Genomic DNA, 23051 nt, shown 5'->3' with positions numbered 1-23051 from the left:
AAATAGATAATTTGATAAATGCATTTAGAGTAATTAATAACCAAAAATGTAAGACATATGTTAATTGTTATGAGGTCTTTTCTGAGCCATGATTGCCAACAATTACAGTATATATCATGCTTCTTCCCTACCCCCACCACTTTTTATTGCATTTATCACTTATGTAGCATAGTGAGTGTGACCTTATGATGTTCAATCTTTTGTGCTAATAAGTGGTTTATTTACCTCTATAATGCCTTTTTTTTTTTTTTTTTTTTTTATGAAAAGGAGTTCAAGGGGCCTGGGTAGCTCAGCGAGTATTGATGCTGACTCCCACCCTTGGAGTCGTGATTTCGAATCCAGGGTGTGCTGAGTGACTCCAGCCAGGTCTCCTAAGTAACCAAATTGGCCCGGTTGCTAGGGAGGGTAGAGTCACGTGGAGTAACATCCTCATGGTTGTGATTAGTGGTTCTCGCTCTCAATGGGGCATGTGGTAAGTTGTGTGTGGATCTTGGGAGAGTAGCATGAGCCTCCACATGCTGGGAGTCTCCGTGGTGTCGTACAATGAGCCACAAGATAAGATGCGCGGATTGACGGTCTCAGAAGCGGAGGCAACTGGGACTTGTCCTCCGCCACCTGTATTGAGGTGAGTAAACGCGCCAACACGAGGACCTACTAAGTAGTGGGAACTAGGCATTCCAAATTGGGAAGAAAAAGGGGATATTTAAAAAAAAAAAAAAAAAAAAAAACGAGTTAGAATGGATACACTTGAGAATACATGATATTGTTAGCACCATGAAACTTTATCATGGACACTGAACAGAAAAGACATAGATGAAAATAAACTTGTGAGAATAACAGATAAAAATAAACAATAGTTGGTGACAACATCACTTTGTATTGTTACTCCCAACCGTAAAAGAATTCCTACAAAAATAAAATGCTTTTCAAAGCAACAACATACCAAAACAGTCAAAACCTTGTTGTTTTAACTCTACACCAAATGAAAGGCAAGAAGAATCGGGGGAATAGGCAGGAGACAAAGTAGTGGTAAAATGTGCAGTTTATTGAATAATCTTAGTTGTGTCTTTTTCAATGGTGACTTTGTCTGACTGGCACAAATTCAACAAATGTTATTATACCAAGGAAAGACAATGAAAAATTACTGTATTTCAACATCATCCGGTGACATTAAAGAACTTGAAATGAACACATTTCCATATCTCTAATTTATGAAGACAATGCAGCATACAACATAAGATTAAACAGTAGTAGTAAAAGAATTTAATATGATAAGTATTAAGTAAAAATTAATGGATTTTAGTTAACATTAATAAAATATGAAAGTAATAAAAAAATGAAGTAAAACATATGTGTATCTGCTCCCTCTAAGTCGCAGACACACAGCTTGCTTTTAAAAACTCAAATTAGATCCTTTGTTTAACACGTTTGATTAAACCACTACAAACGTCCTACAAACCCTTACACCGAGCTTGTTTACATGTGCACCAATAAGGTATTAGTTATTCCCCAAAATCAGATTACATGAGATTTGAAATAATCACGTTGTTCTCATGCCAGTTAAGGAGTTTATATGCAATGCAACATCAGGATAATAGGCAAAAATCTACCCATGTCGATTGGTTTATTCTTAAACCGTTCATGACCTTACCCTGATAAAGTCGTTTTACATGCGTTTACATGATCACACATGTTGTCTTCTTATTAAGCATAATCGGTGTAAGAACCTCCATGTAAACATGCTCAATTAAAGCTCATTGATTACTACAGGTAATGCAATATAGCAAATTACCCTCTTAGATTATTACTGCTTTTTAGTGAAAAATGCCATCTTTTTTTCTTCTGAATTTCATATCAATGAAAACTATAATAATAATAATCCTTTCTATGAATCTTTAGAGTATAGGATTGGTTGAAACTCTTTCCACATGAAGTGCATGGCCTCACTCCAGTATCCACGCTCGTGTACTTTCAGGATTCCGGAACATGTGAAACTCTTTCCACATATTAAGCACTTGCACTGAATGTTCTTTCACCTGTATGGATCCTTTGGTGCTGTTCCAAATTAGTTTTTCTAGAAAAGGCCTTTCCACAGTCTAAGCAAACGTGAGCTCTCACAGCAGCATGTTTTTTCTGCTTCTTTTTAAAATGCTTTCCTGCAGGAGAACTCAAGTACTGCCTCTCATTTTCATGAATTTTCAGGTGCATTTTTAGGGCTGTTGCAGAAGTAAAATGTGTGTCACACTGATGACACCTGAAAAGGTTTTCTCCAGTGTGAAATCTCATGTGAGTCTTAAAGCTGTTTTTACGTGCAAAACTGTTCCCACACTGGAGGCATGTGTAAGGCTTCTCTCCAGTGTGAATTCTAATGTGAATACAAAGATGCCATTTAGTTTTGAAACTCTTTCCACACTGGATGCATGTAAATGGTTTCTCTCCAGTGTGAACTCTCATGTGATTTTCAAGATGATATTTAGTTATGAAACTCTTTTCACACTGATTGCATACATAAGGCTTCTCTCCAGTGTGAGTTCTCATGTGCATGGTAAGTCCATGTTTACGTCTGAAACTCATCCAACACCGACTGCATCTAAATGGCTTCTCTCCAGTGTGAATTCGCATGTGACTTGTTAAGGTTGTTTTCTCTGTAAAACTTTTTCTACAGTCAGGGCAGGTGAAAGGCTTCTCTCCAGTGTGAGTTCTCATGTGCCTTTTAAGGGGTGCTTGATAAGGGAAACTCTTCCCGCACTCCATGCATGTAAAAGGTCTCTCTCCAGTGTGAATTTTCATGTGCACATCATGGCTGCCTTTAGTATTGAAACTCTTTCCACACTGAGAGCAGGTGAAAGGCTTCTCTCCAGTATGAATTATCATGTGCTTACCAAGGCTTCCTTTCCTGCAGAAACTCTTTCCACATTGAGAGCATGTAAAAGGCTTCTCTCCAGTGTGAGTTCTCATGTGCATGGTAAGTCCCTGTTTACATCTGAAACTCGTCCAACACAGATTGCATCTAAACGGCTTCTCTCCAGTGTGAATTCGCATGTGATTTGTAAAGGTTGTTTTCTCTGTAAAACATTTTCTACACTGAGGGCAGGTGAAAGGCTTCTCTCCAGTGTGAGTTCTCATGTGCCTTTTAAGGTATGCTTGATATGGGAAACTCCTCCTACACTGCATGCATGTAAAACGTTTCTCTCCAGTGTGAATTTTCATGTGCACATCATGGCTGCCTTTAGTATTGAAAGTCTTTCCACACTGACAGCAGGTGAAAGGCTTCTCTCCAGTGTGAATTATCATGTGCTTACCCAGGCTTCCTTTACTGCAGAAACTCTTTCCACATTGAGAGCATTTAAAAGGCTTGTCTCCAGTGTGAATTCTCATGTGCATTCCAAGTTCTCCTTGATATCTGAATTTCTTCCCACAGTGAGAGCAGGTGAATGGCTTCTCTCCAGTGTGAATTATCATGTGCTTACCCAGGCTTCCTTTACTGCAGAAACTCTTTCCACATTGAGAGCACGTAAAAGACTTGTCTCCAGTGTGAATTCTAATGTGCACCTTGAGGTTTACTTTCCTCTTGAAAATCTTATCACACTGAGGGCAGGTGAAATAATTTCTGGCTCCTGTTGTATTTTGCGAGGAATACATTTCTGTCTGTGAGCAGCTAAAAGAAAAATCTCTAGTTGTAAAATGTGGATCCCGATAATTATTTTTCTCCTCCACTTCATTCAGTTCTTTACTTTCCTCTTTCAATTCCATCACATCTGAAATAAAAATATAAGTCAAAATTCATTAAAAAGAAAAAGAAATAAAGAAACATGAAAGGAAATTAACGTGACCCACTATCTATTTGTAAATTATATTTTCTTGTGGTTCACAAATATGTCTTGCTCATGTAAATGCTATCAAATCTTTTAGATGCTTGCAATTCAAGGTTACGATCATTTAGTTTAATACCAAACAATTAATTTTTAAATATCCCTGATGTTCAAAATGAAAAGACAATATTGACTGTTATGATGTTTATTCAACGACAAAAACAAAACCGGGCCATATGAGCCATGAAACATGTGACTAAAACAGACCAAATTAGTGGGAACAAAACAATTTATTCAGTAAAATCAAAACCAGTCCATCCGAAGGGCAAAAATCTGCATAATCTTCACATTTATCTTTTCTCTCAGTAGAAACCGGTAGGAGCCAGACATTTCAACCATTTAGCTATGGTGTTTCTAGCCCAATCTCACTTTGTCTCAGCAGGTGGCCTTAAAGTTAACACCAACCGGTAGGGAAAGTAACTCAAGCAATATAATAAATTTTGTAGCTAACCTTTGTGACATATTCTAAATTAATTCAAAAATCATGAGTTTAATTGTGGTTAATTATTTTGATCTACTGACATCCCTATTAACCCTATAATGCTGTATGCATTAAATATGATACACAACGTTTGATGGCTCCTGTCTCACTCTCTGTTCGAGATGAAAAGCAAAAAACGTATGTTAAGTTTCACGTTAATGGCACCATCTTGTAGTTATTTGTTAAGTAAGTGGTTTCAATGTTTATATCGATCTTGTTAAAATGGTGAAAAACTTATGCAAAAATTACTCTTACGTTAGGATAAATGACAGCTTATTTTAAGAAAGTAAAAGTGACTTTAATGATTATATTGTTACTGATATTTTAAGTATTTGCTGAATATAAGCAACTTATGCTTGGTTAAAATTTTGTATATTATTTTATTGAAAAAACATGTTGAAATTAGATTAATCAAATATGATACAACAGTCTTTTGAGGTATCGCTCAATCACCATTACATTCCATTCATGCCCACCACAAAAAACAAACAAAACAACGTAGAGCTTTGAAAATTCGGACATATACTTTTTATAAGATATATTTAAAGTGTGAACTTATATTTCGGTGTATTTTCATATATGCAGCCTGTTCTGCCATTATAAAGATCTCATTACTTTTGATTACAAGCTATGATGATGTCATCGTACCACAAGTTCTTGAGACACAGGGAAAAAAGTTTTACAATTTCCCTATAGTGTTTGGTGCATAAAATACATATAATAAAAATTGTTTGTTTGTTTTTTTATTATTATTCATATTGTATTTGATGTGTTGAATTGAACTGTGAAACATTTCAATCCATATTTATAGACCAAGGATACGAAGTTGTCATGGCCAAACTCTCAAACATTTGGTATTTCTGATAATACCCCAAGATTTACCTCTGTAGCAGGCATGGGCTAAGAAAAACTTAAATAACAAATGGCTTATACAAAAATGAATTGCTGGGCCTCAGAAGGATAATTATCTTTAAAGCCTAGTGTATGAAATATGATTTTTTCAATTTCGTTTTATATTTTGTTTAATGGTACTAAAAACGGTTTATTGTCAAGAAAATTAGAATTTTCTGACAATCCTTTCATATCTCAAAAATGACAATTATCTTATCATGTACTCACCCTCATGCCATCCCAGATGTGTATGACTTTCTTCAGCAGAACACAAAAGAAGATTTTTAGAAAAATATCTCAGCTCTGTTGGTCCATACAATGTTAGTGAATGGTGATCAGACCTTTGTAGCTCCAAAAATCAAATAAAGGAAACATACAAGTAATCCATATGACTCCAGTGTTTAAATTCATATCTTCAGAAGCAATATAATAGGTGTGGGTGAGAAACAGAACAATATTTATATAATTTTTTACTCTAAATTGCCACTTTCACTTTCAGATGTAAAAGTGAAACTAAACAGGAACCACATGTGGTTTTCAGATATAAAAGTTAAAGTGGAGATTCAGAGTTAAATTTTGATCTGTTTCTCACCCACACCTATTATATCGCTTCTGAAGATATGGATTTAACCAGTGGAGTTTTATGGATTACTTGTATGTTTCCTTTATGTGATGTTTGGAGTTACAAAGGTCTGATCACCATTCACTTGCATTGTATGGACCTACAGGGCTGAGATTTTCTTCTAAAAATCTTTGTGTTCTGCTGAAGAATGAAAGTCATATACCTCTGGGATGGCATGAGGGTGAGTAAATAAGATAATTTTCATTTTTGGGTGAACTATACCTTTAATGCTGGGTATTGACACAAATTCTCTTGAAGATTTAAAAAGACGCAAAAGTATAATTCCGGGCCCATATTCACAAAAAATCTTATGGCAAAAAGTAGTTCCTAACATGGAAATTTAGGAGCAACTCTTAAAAATTAAGAGCGTGTCACTCCTAACTTAGGACTCGTAAAATCTCCATCTAAGAGTAATTCATGAAGCATTTTAATGCTAAATGTAGCTCCTAAACCCAAGACATCTTAGAAGTCCTCCTGAGGAAGGAAGATATTAGATGAACGCTCGACGGGAAGAAAACGCTGGATTTTCATGAGGTTTGTAAATGTTTTGTTTAAATGAGATATCTGCATATTTGCAAACGGTATAAAATACAAGTTTATTGATATTTGTCAAAATCATTAGAAAAGATAGTTAGAGGTGACAGGGAACTGTAGAGGAGTGACTGTTAGAACACGTGCTTTAGAGGTAAATAAATGAGCACTCCACAGGATGCTGGATCTGCTGAAGTTTTGTGAATTACATCTGTTTAAACGAGATATGCACATATTTGCAGACGGTATATGATATTAGTTTTATTGATATTTGCCTTTTTATCATTAGACAAGACAGTTAAAAGTTATAGGGAACTGTTGAGGAGAGAGAGGGAGACTGAAACAGGTGAGCACTTTAACATTATTAGCTCAAATTCATAATCATCACTCAATACGATACCTCTGCTGAATTGAATTTTTACGAATTTTTGGGATAAAATGAGTAACTTTATTATTACTTAAAAGAAATGTATATATTTATGGGCCTAAACAGAAAATTGTTAGGCTGCTTTGTTTACCCTTTAAAATGAGTTTGAATAAGCCACATATAAAACCTTAAAATTAACCATAGATATTATTATATGGTTACTATTACTAAAACCAAGTTACCATATGGATATTACAGTAATGCTGTAGTAAAACTATGGTTACTACAGTCGTGGTTACTACAGTTATGGTTAACACAATATTACTACAGTAAATCCATGGTAAGTTTTCATAAGGGTACCATTTATTAACGAGGATTACAGATCATTATTAAAGTTTTAACAACTCTGAATTTAAATAAACCTGTAAAAATGGTCACACAAGCCCATTATAATACATGTCACGTCTAGGTTTGTCATTACTTAGTGTGAATAACTCCAGATGCTGTTTTTCTGTCATCACCTCAGGAAAGCACTGCTCTCTCTTCGAACAAGCGCTATGACTGAAAGGGTGAGTGCTGTCTAACTGCTAGTGTATTTTAGCATTTCTGTGCTTCAAGATGAGTGGAAGAAAAAAATAGTTCCGGTGCCATGCAACAATTCACTAATATATTTTATTTTTTTTCACTTCGCAGCTTATGAGATGCATTAATATTCATGTATTCTAAATAATAAGATCACTTGTTAAAAAAAATAATTCAGAATCAATATTGTTATGTGAGGATCGATATTCTTGATACCACATCAGTATCGGAAGTATCGATACTTTAGTATCGATCTGCCCATCCCTAATCTATTATTGTACAGTTGAAGTCAGAAGTTTACATACACTTAGGTTGAAGTCATTAAACCTCATTTTTTAACCACTCCACAGATTTCATTTAAGCAAACTATAGTTTTGGCAAGTCGTTTAGGACATCTACTTTGTGCATGACACAAGTAATTTTTCCAACAATTGTTTACAGGCAGATTGTTTCACTTTTAATTCACAATATCACAATTCCAGTGGGTCAGAAGTTTACATACACACTAAGTTAACTGTGCCTTTAAGCAGCTTGGAAAATTCCAAAAAATTATGTCTAGCCTTTAGGCAATTAGCTTCTGATAGGAGGCGTACTGAATTGGAGGTGTACCTATGGATGTATTTTAAGGCCTACCTTCAAACTCAGTGCCTCTTTGATTGACATCATGGGAAAATCAAAAGAAATCAGCCAAGACTTCAGAAAAAAAATTGTGGACCTCCACAAGTCTGGTTCATCCTGACGTTCATCTGTACAAACAATAGTACGCAAGTATAAACACCATGGGACCACGCAGCCATCATAGGAAGGAGATGTATTCTGTCTCCTAGAGCTGAACATAGTTTGGTGCGAAAAGTGCAAATCAATCCCAGAACAACAGCAAAGGACCTTGTGAAGATGCTGGAGGAAACAGGTAGACAAGTATCTATATCCACAGTAAAACGAGTCCTATATCGAAATAACCTGAAAGGCTGCTCAGCAAGGAAGATGCCACTGCTCCAAAACTGCCATAATAAAGCCAGACTACAGTTTGCAAGTGCACATGGGGGCATTACTTTTGGAGAAATGTCCTCTGGTCTAATAAAACAAAAATTTATCCGTTTTGCCATTATGACCATCTTTATGTTTGGAGGAAAAAGGGTGAGGCTTGCAAGCCGAAGAACACCATCCCAACCGTGAAGCATGGGTGTGGCAGCATCATGTCGTGGTGGTGCTTTGCTGCAGGAGGGACTGGTGCACTTCACAAAATAGATGGCATCATGAGGATGGAAAATTATGTGGATATATTGAAGCAACATCCCATGACATCATCCAGGAAGTTAAAGCTCAGTCGCAAATGGGTCTTCCAAATGGACAATAACCCCAAGCATACCTCCAAAGTTGTAGCAAAATGGTTTAAGGACAACAAAGTCAAGGTATGGGAGTGGCCATCACAAAGCCCTGACCTCAGTCCGATAGAACATTTGTGGGCAGAACTGAATAAGCGTGTGCGAGCAAGGGGGCCTGTAAACCTGACTCAGTTACACCAGTTTTGTCTGGAGGAATGGGCCAAAATTCCAGCAACTTATTGTGAGAAGCTTGTGTAAGGCTACGCAAAAGGTTTGACCCAAGTTAAACAATTTAAAGGCAATGCTACCAAATACTAACAAAGTGTATGTGAACTTCTTACCCACTGGGAATGTGATGAAAGAAATAAAAGCTGAAATAAATCATTATCTCTACTATTATTCTGACATTTCACATTCTTAAAATAGTGATCCTAACTGACCTAAGACAGGAAAAGTTTTCTACAATTAAATGTCAGGAATTATGAAAAACTGAGTTTAAATGTATTTGGCTATGATGTATGTAAACTTCTGACTTCAACTGTAGTAACACAATGGCACATAACAACAAAACGACCATGACTGGTCGTTTACAAATCTCAGTCGCTTCACTTGCAAGCAGGCAATTTTCTGCACCCTCAAGAAAAAAAACGGCCAAACGGGAATATTTATCAGCTGATGTGATAATTAAAAAAGTCTAAATATTGGCCGATTTATCGGCCTCGGTGATATATCGGCCGACCACTAAATATAACATTATAAATATAATATTATATTATAAATATAATAATATTATAAAGGTATCATCTGAATTGCAGTGTGACAACTTTGCGCTCTCTGGCCACAGGCAAAGTGAAACTCGGATGAATTGGAAATTTCTGTCAACTGTCAGTAGTAGAGCCTGACCGATATGGGATTTTTGAGACCGATACCAATTTTAGAGAGGGAAAATTCACCGATTACCAATATGGTGGCTGATATATGAAATTTTTGAGCTGGAATGAAAACAGACCTTTTCTATGTGGTTTTTCACCGATTTTGCCCTGATATGACTATGCAAAGGTAGTCAGAAGGCTGCTTTCTTAAATATTTTATCAAAGAATATTTTACATTATTATTATACACTGTCAACAAATTCTAGAAATGAACACTGAGAAAATAAAGAATAAATAAAAATGCGATACAATAAATAGCTTAATAAACATCAGTACTGTATGTTTAGTATCAGTCAAATGCTGACCATAAAAATAAAGAATAAATAAAACAAATGGTTAAATAAACATCAGTATTACTGTTTAGTATCAGTCAAATGCTGACCATTAAAATGAAGAATAAATAAAACAAATGGTTAAATAAACATCAGTATTACAGTTTAGTATCAGTCAAATGCTGACCATTAAAATAAAGAATAAAATAAATAGCTAAATAAACATCAGTACTGTATGTTTAGTATCAGTCAAATGCTGACCATTAAAATAAAGAATAAATAAAAATAAAATAAACAGCTAAATAAACATCAGTATTACTGTTTAGTATCAGTCAAATGCTGACTATATTAATACTGCCGAGTCAAGATAAACAGCGGCAGTGGTGTTACACTGTATTCTGCTATACAAGTTCAGGGGAAACTTTCAACAGTGGAAAACCAGACTTTTAAATATTACATTTTATAAATGACACGACTGGAATTCTTCAGTTGAAGGGGGTACCAAACTGTGAATCCTATACAAAACAGTTTGTTGAATACATGTTTACTCATTAGCTTCCACTCAGCTGAAAACAATGAAAGTAGCTACGTGATTAGCTAGTTAGCTATAAGCTCGTTGTCACGGAGAGTAAAAGACGGATGTTGTTTATTTTACTTTCCAGCACTGTGTCTCACCAATTAGGTAATAACATAGCATGAAATCGACACTCAACAGACAAAATCCACCACCGCACCATTGTCTGCTGAGCTGCAAAAAGATGCTCTGATGTTTACCTTTCAGTCTGCTACATTACAGACTACACTGACAAACTATAGCTGGCTAACAACAAACAGACATGAGTGACATGGTTGTCAGGGACAAGGTTAACGTTATATTAGTTATATTGAAAAGGGAAAATGATGGGGTCATTGTTTATTAAGTTTCCAGTATGTATTTTACAGACTAGTTAACAAATTAACGTGATGACACCGCTGAACTCCGCCATGTCTGCAGAGCCACCGTCAGCTCAGCTCTGTAAACAATGGAGTCGGAGCACACTCTGCTGGACAAACTACGTAATGACACCAATTCAAAAGCATTGTTTTCTGCATTATTTGTTCTGAAAAAAAGTTTTCATATTGGCGCATATCGGTGTAGAATATAGAATATTAACGATATAATCTAGATAATTTTGCTGACAAAGTAAAATTGACCAATATCGTAAATATCACAATGATTTTAATGTGCTTTCATTTGGCCATTAAGTTTCAGAAAGAGCGCATCAGTATACTAATTTCACGATCCTTCAGGGCTGCACAATTAAACAAAATAACATCAAAATGGCAAGTTGGTCATATGTGATTATTAATCCACAAAAGGCTGTGATTTAAAGACAGATAAACATGGTCTATGTGTGATTCAGAACAAACTGGTTGACGCGCTGATCTGTGTGCACGCATTGCGGTGCTGTCAGATCAGTTCACGTGCACTGTGAAATCAAAATAATGCGCAATTCCAAACATTAGTAACAGTTACAAGTTATTATACAAATCTACAAATGCGGCACAGAATAACAGAAAAGGAGATTACAGCATTTCAGGAAATCTTTTCTGTGTTGAAATAAAAACAACTTGTGAAGTTCAAGTAAATACGACAGCAATTTCGGTGTCAAAATAAAAGCCCCCAGGTGAAGATGAAGTAAACAGGACAGAAATATATTACTTTTGTATAACGCAAATCTAATAATCAGTATAATGATAATTCACCATTATATTATAATAATCATCCTGACTTGTCCCACAGTAATAATTTAGTATTATGCAATGTTCAACTGGGGTTTCAAAAATAAATCAGTGAAGTAGCTTTGCACACATTGTTCATTCACAAAAATGTATTAGTAAAAACATTTGAAGGTAAATAATGCTTTTTATTAAGCTACTATGTATCACTGTGTATGAAATATAAATATAAAGTGCATATCAATGAAAATGATTGAATTTCATTCTCCCTTGTGTTTAATGAAAAACTAATTATTAGATTTTTATTTAATGTCTTTTGGCTGTTTGGACGAAATTATGGTTCCTCTGATAAAAAAACAACAACTTCTGAGCCATTTTAAAGCAAATACAGTACATAATTATCGAGATATACTGTATATCGAATATCGTCAATAGGCTGAAAAATATTGAGACATTATTTTTTAAGACATATTGCCCAGCCCTATCTGTTAGCAGAATCATCCATCATATTCCATCTCCTGACCGCACATCGTCCGACAATTCATAATGTATATTTTATTGTGGATGCGCGCTCACTTCAGAGAAAAAAGACGACATTCACGGCCATCACGGGGCTCACCAGTGTAGTTGATACAGTAGATGGGATGCGCGCTTGTTTCATTGCACCAACACAGCATGAAGAAATATTCATCAACCGAAAAATCTATCTATCTATCTATCTATCTATCTATCTATCTATCTATGTGCTGTCGAAGTTATAAAAATTTCGTTTAACGGCACAAATTTTTTTTAATGCCATTAACGCGTAATATGACCCTTTGAATAAACCGCAGTTCATGAGAAGCGAGTCAATTCACACACAAGGCAAAAGCTGCGAGGCGCAGTGCGAGCACGAGGCGAAAGTTGCGAAGCGCGAAGTGAAAGTATGAGTGCGAGGCGATCATCTGTGCTCCGCTACTGCTACCAGGTCTTTGAAAAACGTGCCAGTAAAGGCAGCCGGTGGAGTTTCTGGTGCCCCCCTAGGGAGTAAGTGCCCTACGTAGACTGCTTAATATGCATACAGGGAGCACCGGAACTGATTACTGGCCAACAGAAACCCTGCTGCAGTCTCAGTTCTCCAAGGTTCTATCACAGTGTCTCTGCTTGATAGTGCACCAGTCAATGCAGAAGTTGGAGACATTGCTGGAACCCTGCAGGTAATCTACACTGTCATTAACCCATTTAATCCCACCTGTTACAATTATGACCGGGGTCTAAAAGGAGTTTTCAATTGTAAATGTCAATTGTAAATGACAGTGCAGCATTTTTGCATGAGTGGTGCAAATAGTCACGTGACCAGGGCTATTTAATTACCCTGTGCTCCTGGAAAGATTATGGCCTTCAAAACTCCATAAAAAGAAGCGATTAAATCCTATCATAATACACTTACAACTACCATATTTTGTACATAATTGGAATTGATTTGTGTTAATTTTCTTTTGTTCAACTCTGTTGGTGGGGTAGGTTTTGTGTGGATGACTGAAAAATACATCTGGATGAAGTATATTTTGTCCACTCATGTTTATAAATATATTGCGATTAATCACGATTTACAAAAAAAATAAAAAAAAATTATGCAATTAAATATTTTAATAATTTGACAGCCCTAATATATATATATATATATATATATATATATATATATATATATATATATATACATACAGCTCTGGAAAAAATTAAGAGACTACTCCAAATGTTTCTTAAATCAGCATCTCTATATGTATGACAGACATTCCATTCCAGTGTCGGTTGAATTCCTGGCTTGTTCTGAAGGCATACGAAAAGGTTCGTTGAGAAAAAAAAATCTACTTTGTTATTAGTGAAAGCCTTCATTGCCTGCTGGCAAGATGGGATGGTCAAGCAAAAACTCACTTTGTTGTTGCTACAACTGGAACACCACAGAGATATTCACAACAGAGAACACAACACAGCATGTTTTGTGAGTTTGGTTTATTGGTGTGTGTGCAGCTGTGTTCTACATTTACATTTATGCATTTGGCAGACGCTTTTATCCAAGGCGACGTACAGTGCCCTTATTACAGGGACAATCCCCCAGGAGCAACCTGGAGTTAAGTGCCTTGCTCAAGGTCAAAATGGTGGCGGCTGTGGGGATTGAACCAACAACCTTCTGCTTACCAGTTCAGTGCATTAGTCCACTTCACCACCACCACTCCACTTGCTGGGGTGTACCAGTTATAGAAACAGCAATGCAAATTATCGTTTATACGCCCCATCTCATGAGTGTGGTCTGCGGGAACTGCTGCTCTCGTGTAGGACTGAAACGATTAGTCGACATGATGGACAATGTCAACAATAAAAAATTTCAATTTTTGTTGTCGAATAACATATATTAAAATTTGTTTTCAGAGAATGTTGAAAATAATATTAGATATATGTAAGTGTATTTTGTCTTGCTGCACTAGCAGAAGCATAAACAAGTTAAAGTGAAAAAAATACACAAACGCATAACTATACAGGTGCATCTCAATAAATTAGAATGTCGTGGAAAAGTTCATTTATTTAAGTAATTCAACTCAAATTGTGAAACTCGTGTATTAAATAAATTCAATGCACACAGACTGAAGTAGTTTAAGTCTTTGGTTCTTTTAATTGTGATGATTTTGGCTCACATTTAACAAAAACCCAGCAATTCACTATCTCAAAAAATTAGAATACATCATAAGACCAATAAAAAAAACATTTTTAGTGAATTATTGGCCTTCTGGAAAGTATGTTCATTTACTGTATATGTACTCAATACTTGGTAGGGGCTCCTTTTGCTTTAATTACTGCCTCAATTCGGCATGGCATGGTGGTGATCAGTTTGTGGCACTGCTGAGATGGTATGGAAGCCCAGGTTTCTTTGACAGTGGCCTTCAGCTCATCTGCATTTTTTGGTCTCTTGTTTCTCATTTTCCTCTTGACAATACCCCATAGATTCTCTATGGGGTTCAGGTCTGGTGAGTTTGCTGGCCAGTCAAGCACACCAACACCATGGTCATTTAACCAACTTTTGGTGCTTTTGGCAGTGTGGGCAAGTGCCAAATCCTGCTGGAAAATGAAATCAGCATCTTTAAAAAGCTGGTCAGCAGAAGGAAGCATGAAGTGCTCCAAAATTTCTTGGTAAACAGGTGCAGTGACTTTGGTTTTCAAAAAACACAATGGACCAACACCAACAGATGACATTGCACCCCAAATCATCACAGACTGTGGAAACTTAACACTGGACTTCAAGCAACTTGGGCTATGAGCTTCTCCACCCTTCCTCCAGACTCTAGGACCTTGGTTTCCAAATGAAATACGAAACTTGCTCTCATCTGAAAAGAGGACTTTGGACCACTGGGCAACAGTCCAGTTCTTCTTCTCCTTAGCCCAGGTAAGACGCCTCTGACATTGTCTGTGGTTCAGGAGTGGCTTAACAAGAGGAATACGACAACTGTAGCCAAATTCCTTGACACGTCTGTGTGTGGTGGCTCTTGATGCCTTGACCCCAGCCTCAGTCCATTCCTTGTGAAGTTCACCCAAATTCTTGAATCGACTTTGCTTGACAATCATAAGGCTGGTTGGTTGTGCATCTTTTTCTTCCACACTTTTTCCTTCCACTCAACTTTCTGTTAACATGCTTGGATACAGCACTCTGTGAACAGCCAGCTTCTCTGGCAATGAATGTTTGTGGCTTACCCTTCTTGTGAAGGGTGTCAATGATTGTCTTCTGGACAACTGTCAGATCAGCAGTCTTCCCCATGATTGTGCAGCCTAGTGAACCAAACTGAGAGACCATTTTGAAGGCTCAGGAAACCTTTGCAGGTGTTTTGAGTTGATTAGCTGATTGGCATGTCACCATATTCTAATTTTTTGAGATAGTGAATTGGTGGGTTTTTGTTAAATGTGAGCCAAAATCATCACAATTAAAAGAACCAAAGACTTAAACTACTTCAGTCTGTGTGCACTGAATTTATTTAATACACGAGTTTCACAATTTGAGTTGAATTACTGAAATAAATGAACTTTTCCACGACATTCTAATTTATTGAGATGCACCTGTATACATATACATTCAAAAATAATTCTCTGAAAACAAGTCTAAATATCTTTTACATTATGTTCCTTTTAGTTAAATGCATATTGTTTTATTAATTGTTTTAGATATTTAAATGGAAAACAAGACACAAACACTCGATAAGTATTTCATTTTTTTGCAGTAATTTTTGCTTAATTAAACTTGCAAATCTCTCAAGTATTTTTTCATGTAATTCAGTGAAGGTCATTTAAAAGGTATTTTTAAAAGATACTTTCCTCTTTTTTTCACTAAGCATGTTAAATACAACCTCTTAACCCCAAGCACAAGCTAGATTATGTTTCTCACCAAACCATAATGTATGTCTTCAGAAAGCCACAAGTCGCATGTAATTATTTAAAGCTGAAGAGTAATTTCTGCACCACTGGCGCCACCGAACGGAATTGTTTTTAAAACAGCTTTCTGAATAACCCCCAATTTGTTGACATTAACATACAGCTCTGGAAAAAATTAAGAGACCACTGCAAAATTATCAGTTTCTCTAGATTTACTATTTATAAGTATGTGTTTGAGTAAAATTATCATTTTTATTTTATTCTATAAAGTACTGACAACATTTCTCCCAAATTCCAAATAAAAATATTGTAATTTTGAGCAGAAAATAACAACTGGTCAAAATAACAAAAAAGATGCCATGTTTTTAGACCTTGAATAATGCAAAGAAAACAAGTTCATATTCCTTTTTTAAACAACACAATACTAAAGTTTTAAATTAGAAGAGTTCAGAAATCAATATTGGTGGAATAACCCGGATTTTCAATCACAGCTTTCATGTGTCTCTACCAGTGTTTCACATTGCTCTTGGGTGACTTTATGCCACTCCTGGCACAAAAATTCAAGAGCTCGGCTTTGTTTGATGGCTTGTGGCCATCCATCTTCCTCTTGATCACATTCCAGAGGTTTTCAATGGGGTTCAGGTCTGGAGATTGGGCTGGCCATGACAGGGTCTTGATCTGGTGATCCTCCATCCACACCTTGATTGACCTGGCTGTGTGGTATGGAGCATTGTCCTGGTGGAAAAACCAATCTTCAGAGTTGGGGAACATTGTCAGAGCATAAGGAAGCAAGTTTTCCTCCAGGATATCCTTGTACGTGGCTTGATTCATGTGTCCTTCACAAAGACGAATCTGCCCGATTCCAGCCTTGCTGAAGCACCCCCAGATCATCTCCGATCCTCCACCAAATTTCACAGTGGGTGCAAGACACTGTGGTTTGAAGGCCTCTCCAGGTCTCTGTCTAACGATTAGACGACCAGGTGGAGGATCGGTGATGATTTGGGGGTGCTTCAGCAAGGCTGAAATCGGGCAGATTCATCTTTGTGAAGGACGCATTAATCAAGCCACGTACAAGGACATCCTGGAAGAAGACTTGATTCCTTCTGCTCTAACAATGTTCCCCAACTCTGAGGATTGGTTTTACCAGCAGGACAATGCTCCATGCCACACAGCCAGGTCAACCAAGGTGTGGATGGAGGACCACCGGATAGACCCTGTCATGGCCAGCCCAATCTCCAGACATGAAACCCATTGAAAACCTCTGGAATGTGATCAAGAGGAAGATGGATGGCCATAAGCCATCAAACAAATCCGAGCTGCTTGCATTTTTGTGCCAGCAGTGGCAGAAAGTCACCCAACAGCAATGTGAAAGACTGACAGATAGCATGCCAAGACGCACAAAAGCTGTGATTGAAAATCAGGGTTATTCCACCAAATATTGATTTCTGAACTCTTCCTAAGTTAAAACATTAGTATTGTGTTGTTTAAAAATGAATATGAACTTGTTTTCTTTGCATTATTCAAGGTCTGAAAACACTGCATCTTTTATTTTATTTTTTTTATTTGTTTTTTTGACCAGTTGTTATTCTCTGCAAATAAATGCTCAAAATTACAATATTTTTATTTGGAATTTGGGAGAAATGTTGTCAGTACTTTAAGGAAAAAAACAAAAATGTTACTTATACTCAAACACATACCTATAAATAGTAAATCCAGAGAAACTGATAATTTTGCAGTGGTCTCTTAATTTTTTCCAGAGCTGTATATATCTTCATTATTTACTGGAGGACATGGTTATTTCACAGCTTCTGTTGTTTCATTTCTTCAGCCACCAAATCTAGTGAACTTCCTGAAACTTTGTTTCCTAGAATTCCTCATGAACAGTCAATAAAAAAAAAGAATAAAAAAATAGATACCAACCTCCTTGTTCTGCTGTATCTTCAATTTTAATGCTGCGTGCATTTGCACAACCCATGTCTTTACTTTCCCATTTAATAAAATCTTTATAAACTTGAATGAACCCTTTAATAAACATCTTGTCAATACTGCGTAACACGGATTTCATCTGCTACACATGGAGTTATTCCTGCTTGTTTGGAAGCGCGTCTTCGTCACGTTTAGGAGGATTTTTCCTCTTCCTCTTCTGTGAGGTTTCTGACGGATGGAGCGTTTACGAGGGTGAGAATATAATCGGCATTTATAGATCTGACACTCGCACACATCTACTATACAGTAAATATAGGTACCGCGTTGTTAGATTGTCTTGTAAAGCTGATTTCCATTGTCTGATGTTCCTGCTTTATATGTCCTGATTGCGACAAAGGGTTATGTTGCTCGAGCCTCGGTAGATGACGTATACAGAAACAGAAGAGCAATACTAGAAATTATCTGTAATGTATGAATCTCGACTACTTTCTGTTTTTATTTGTTTAAAGGTTAACGTTTACTATAAGGCTAACTGTGTATCTCCCCGGCCGCCATGTATGTGTGACGTCAGTTTGTAGGCGTTGCCACTGGTTCCCTTTTGATTTTCCTATGGGTTTTATAATTGCAGTTTTGGATTTATAAGTAAAATAAGGTCTGTGGTAAACATTACGTGAAGACACGTGGACGTTTTGTTCTACTATAAAAATTAGACACAGTCATATCTTAAACATGAATTTTGAAGTTACATTAAAGCAAAATACTTAAAAAAAAAAAAAAAAAACACGCCGGCTTCAAAATTCACAGAGAACAAAAAATCACAATAGAAAATAACATCCAAGTATCTTAAATGTTTACAACCAGGGTTTGAATTGAACTTTTTAGCTCACTGGCCAGTGGCCACCATGCCTGCCAACACTCCCGATTTTCCACCCCTCCTCCCGCTGTACACACGATTTACAATTTCTCCCGATGAACTCACGATTTTCTGCATCCACACTTCGCTCATACTGGATCATCCCTTATTTAAATATGAAATGATGCGTCCCGTATCTAATCAATATGGGACGCGATTTGTCCCGTAAGCTGGTCAGATGGTGTCACAAAATCGTTCCAGATAATTAATTTAACAATTAAATAAATTGGAAAGAATTGTATACAGTGGGCAAGGGACCATCTGAAAAGTCCACATATTGTGCTGCTTTTTTTTTTTTTTTTGAAAAACAGGTTCAATATAAATATTCAATAAGATGTACAAAATTACACAGATCCAACAATGTATGAATACAATCACTGAGTTATAAAGACAAGAAGTACAGGTGAAGGAAAAAAACAAAAAAACAATATATATATATATATATATATATATATATATATATATATATATATATATATATATATATATACACATACATACATACATACAAACCAATACAGATGTACACATAAATAAGATAAATAATCAAAGAAAATATTTTTTTTATAAGTCATGGGTCAGAAAAGTTCCCAGCATATCCATGATTTTCATAGTCGGCGAAATTACCCATTATGCTTAGCGTGTACTCCCAACGCAGATGCTACAGACTTCCGGTTCGCAACTTATTCACATAATCAAGCATTGAAATAATCACTAACGACAGTCAAAAACGATGGAACACTCCCTGTTTACTTAACGTAAATCCCTTTCTCACTAAAATCTGTGTATGGACGCTTTCGACACAAATCGCTGAATAAATAAGTACACTATCACACACATTTACATGGTAAAGTTACTACACTGGGCTCTTACGCTTTCTGCACATGCCCTGTATGTGTGTGTGCATGTAAAAGAGAGAGAGAGAGAGACAGACATTCAGCATGCAGAGGGATAATTCACATTTAAAAATGCGCTAGATTTCACTGGGTTTCTTGTTGCACACACAATGTATGATGATGATGATTATAGAAAGCACTTCAATATGAAAATGGACAAATCTGGGAATCTGAATCAGACCAGATGCTTTTTAAGGTCCAGTAATTTTTTAAGCCACCTGTAGTTGTTATAACATCCTCTAACAGCACATATTCCTCAAGAGCCTCCGATGATCGGCAACACCAGTAACGTTTGTCTAGCTCTAGCGTACAATAACAATAACTAAGCTGAAGTGCAGAGCATCCAAGAGGATGTAGCTCGCCGTAATGGCGCCGCCCATGGAGAAGTCAGGAAAAAGGTGGATAAGAAAGGATATACACTTTTTATTATTAATAACTCAAAAAGCATTTATTGCTAAAACTTTGAAGGATGTGGTAAGGGACCATCTGAATACAGGGTCAATTTCACTGATTGACAACTGATGATTTTTACCCACATTTGTCAGGTTGGCAGGTGTTAATTTCAAACCCTGTTTAACACAGACCTTATTTTTCTCATGAATCCAAAACTAACATTATAAAATCCCATTGGTAATTCCAGAGGGAAACCATGGTGAATTAGCCTTCCAGGTTAATCCAAATAAATTTTTGAATGTTATTGCTCACTGGACTGTGACCAGACAGCTGCAACTCGCAAGCTCTCTGCAGGTTGAACACCGCCTTGTGCTCGCGCTTGGTGTTGTGCTGTTTATCTGTGTGCTGTGCCATGAGAGCTGCAGGTAGTAGCGGTTTGTTTCATCAGTCCAGCAGGGACCTCTTGTTTGGACATTTTATCTATCCACTTGCACTCATTCTGTTTGGACTGTCTGGTGAATTACACTTCTGCTGATCCACATGATCACTCTATATTGTGACTTCCCTTACAAAAATTGAGGGTTCATGGCAAATTTGCTGCCAAATTCCCCACTGGTCATTTTCACATGCAAATGAGCTTTGTGGAAAATTGTCCATTGTTGCCAAAGGTTAGCTGCAGGTTCACCACTACCGGTGAAGAGCTGCAAACATCTGGCAAACATTTGCAGTCACAATCAGAAGCTCATTTGCATGTGAAAATAATGAATGGCAAATCTGAGGCAAGGCTAGTTTGCCAGAACTCTAGATTTTTTTTTTTTTTTATAAGAGTTGGGCTCCATTGCTGTTTATAGAAAGTATATTGTGTTTCTTGTTTTATTTGCTTGTTTTGTTTACATGAACACGTTTGAGGTGGTGGGGGCATGGTTGAGCGCCGTCTTGTGATGAAGAGCGAGATGAGAATGGTAAGGATCATCACCTGGCAATGATTGTCTCTAACAGCTGTTTGTCATTGCAGTGAGAGTTGGAGATGGATTTAAGAGCATGCCAGACACCAGTGAGAGAAAGAGACACTCTGTGTGTGTGTTTATGTTGCTGTGTTTTCAGTTTGATGCTCTGTTTGATTAAAGTTTTGTTGTTTGTTACTCTGGTTTCCACATCCTCCTTTCCTGAACTGTTACAGTGATTTGATAAACAAAAAATGTTTTTTTGTTAATTTTTTTTAAAGTTTTGCCCAGTTCTCAGACTTTTCTTGGAGGCCACTCTTAAAGGGTTCATACTTGAGTCCTTTTTAAAAGAACCAAACTGAGACCTTTTTCACTTCAGCCACAAACAAACACATAAAAAAAATAAATAAAAAAAAATCAGTGAACAAAGATAAATTAAGATCTCAGCCCACTATTTATCATCATTATTTTTAGGAACCCAGAAAACTTGAATAGTATATTATTGTATTATTATAATTTGTAATATTATTATAATATATTGATTAATATTATCATTATCATTCTTCTTAGTATACAGTAGTAATACATTTCTGTAGTAAATTCTTAGCTTTCACGGGGCATTGCTATGCGATCCACTTAAAACTAGTTATAAACCATCAAGTCTTTATTTTGGTGACATCTGCATGAAGAGTTTGTGTGTAGCTGAATTCACAACAGCTGAATAATGTGTGCTCCTCATCAAATCCTCTGTCCAAAAATTCCCGGTGCCATGGGGTTTATTGTTTGTATTTGTTTACTAACTTGTTGCAGCCAAGCATATATCTGGAATTATGCAATAGTGAAATTAAAGTGAATCTGAAATACTTTAAAAATGACATGCTCAGTGCACGCTTAGCAGACGGAACCCGAACTCGGAGCACATATGTATGTAACTCAGATGTGCACGAGATGGAGTTGTGGGGCACAGAACAAATTACAGACAGGACAGTGCAGTGTGCATTAACTTTGAAATGAGTAGCGCGAGTGGACTATTGTGTTGACTGTAGTCTGCTCACTATTGGTGCCTTGCAGTTAGGTGATACCTTGTTTTCTCACCTATTTGGTGAGCGGGGCTGTAAGCAGTTTAGCCGGGATGCTGTTATCGAGGCCCAGAAACAGGATCCTGGGTTGGCATCTCTTAGGGAAACAGCAGATTTTTGGACAGAAGGTTCAGGTGTAGCAGAGGGGGTTTATCGGCATGATGGAGTGTTGTTGATGTGTAAGTCATGACCTCTGGAGTGTCCAGCGACAAGGACTGGAATAGGGTGGAGCAGATCATGCTTCCCCAGTGTTTTCTTGAGGAAGACTTGCGTCAAGCTCATAAGTCCATTAAACCATTTTGCCACAACTTTGGAGGTATGTTTGGGGTTATTGTCCATTTGGAAGACCCATTTGCGACCAAGCTTTAACTTCCTGGCTGATGTCTTGGGATATTGCTTCAATATATCCACATAAATTTCCATCCTCATGATGCCATCAATTTTGTGAAGTGCACCAGTCCCTCCTGCAGCAAAGCACCACCACGACATGATGCTGCCACCCCCATGCTTCACGGTTGGGATGGTGTTCTTTGGCTTGCAAGCCTCACCCTTTTTCCTCCAAACATAATGATGGTCATAATGGCAAAACAGATCATTTTTTGTTTTATTAGACCAGAGGACATTTCTCCAAAAGTAAGATCTTTGCCCCCATGTGCACTTGCATTCTGTAGTCTGTCTTTTTATGGTGGTTTTGGAGCAGTGGCTTCTTCCTTGCAGAGCAGCCTTTCAGGTTATTTCGATATAGGACTCGTTTTACTGTGGATATAGATACTTGTCTACCTGTTTCCTCCAGCATCTTCACAAGGTCCTTTGCTGTTGTTCTGGGATTGTTTTCACTTTCCGCTCCAAACTACGTTCAGCTCTAGGAGACAGAATGCATCTCCTTCCTGAGTGGTATGATGGCTGCGTGG

General features: G+C 36.9%; 1 protein-coding gene across 2 annotated transcripts; it reads right to left on the bottom strand.

Annotated features, from left to right (window-relative positions):
- Positions 1-1009: 1009 nt before the first annotated feature.
- LOC127416953 (gastrula zinc finger protein XlCGF57.1-like) lies at positions 1010-22743 on the bottom strand. 2 transcript variants are annotated; one of them, XM_051656583.1, is made up of 2 exons: positions 22157-22743; positions 1010-3758 (listed from the first exon to the last, which is right to left on the bottom strand). In XM_051656583.1, the coding sequence occupies exon 2, from the start codon at positions 3751-3753 to the stop codon at positions 2008-2010; it is 1746 nt and encodes a 581-aa protein (XP_051512543.1). In that variant the 5' UTR covers positions 3754-3758; positions 22157-22743; the 3' UTR covers positions 1010-2007. The 2 variants fall into 2 exon arrangements, with proteins under 2 accessions (XP_051512543.1, XP_051512542.1); XM_051656582.1 differs by lacking the exon at positions 22157-22743 and adding an exon at positions 17910-18491.
- Positions 22744-23051: the final 308 nt, after the last annotated feature.

Source organism: Myxocyprinus asiaticus, chromosome 26 (assembly GCF_019703515.2).
Source record: "Myxocyprinus asiaticus isolate MX2 ecotype Aquarium Trade chromosome 26, UBuf_Myxa_2, whole genome shotgun sequence".
Taxonomy (NCBI): Eukaryota; Metazoa; Chordata; class Actinopteri; order Cypriniformes; family Catostomidae; genus Myxocyprinus; species Myxocyprinus asiaticus.
The sequence above is the reverse complement of the archived record's forward strand: the minus strand, read 5'-3'. Positions and strand labels throughout refer to the sequence as shown.

What these genes read in the sequence shown, in the direction of transcription:
- LOC127416953 (XM_051656582.1), bottom strand. Translation starts at nt 18,054, where the DNA reads ATGAAATCCGTGTTACGCAGTATTGACAAGATGTTTATTAAAGGGTTC. An exon ending in AGATACAGCAGAACAAGGAG is followed by an intron (nt 3,759 to 17,909) that starts GTTGGTATCTAT and finishes TTTTTATTTCAG; the next exon opens with ATGTGATGGAATTGAAAGAG.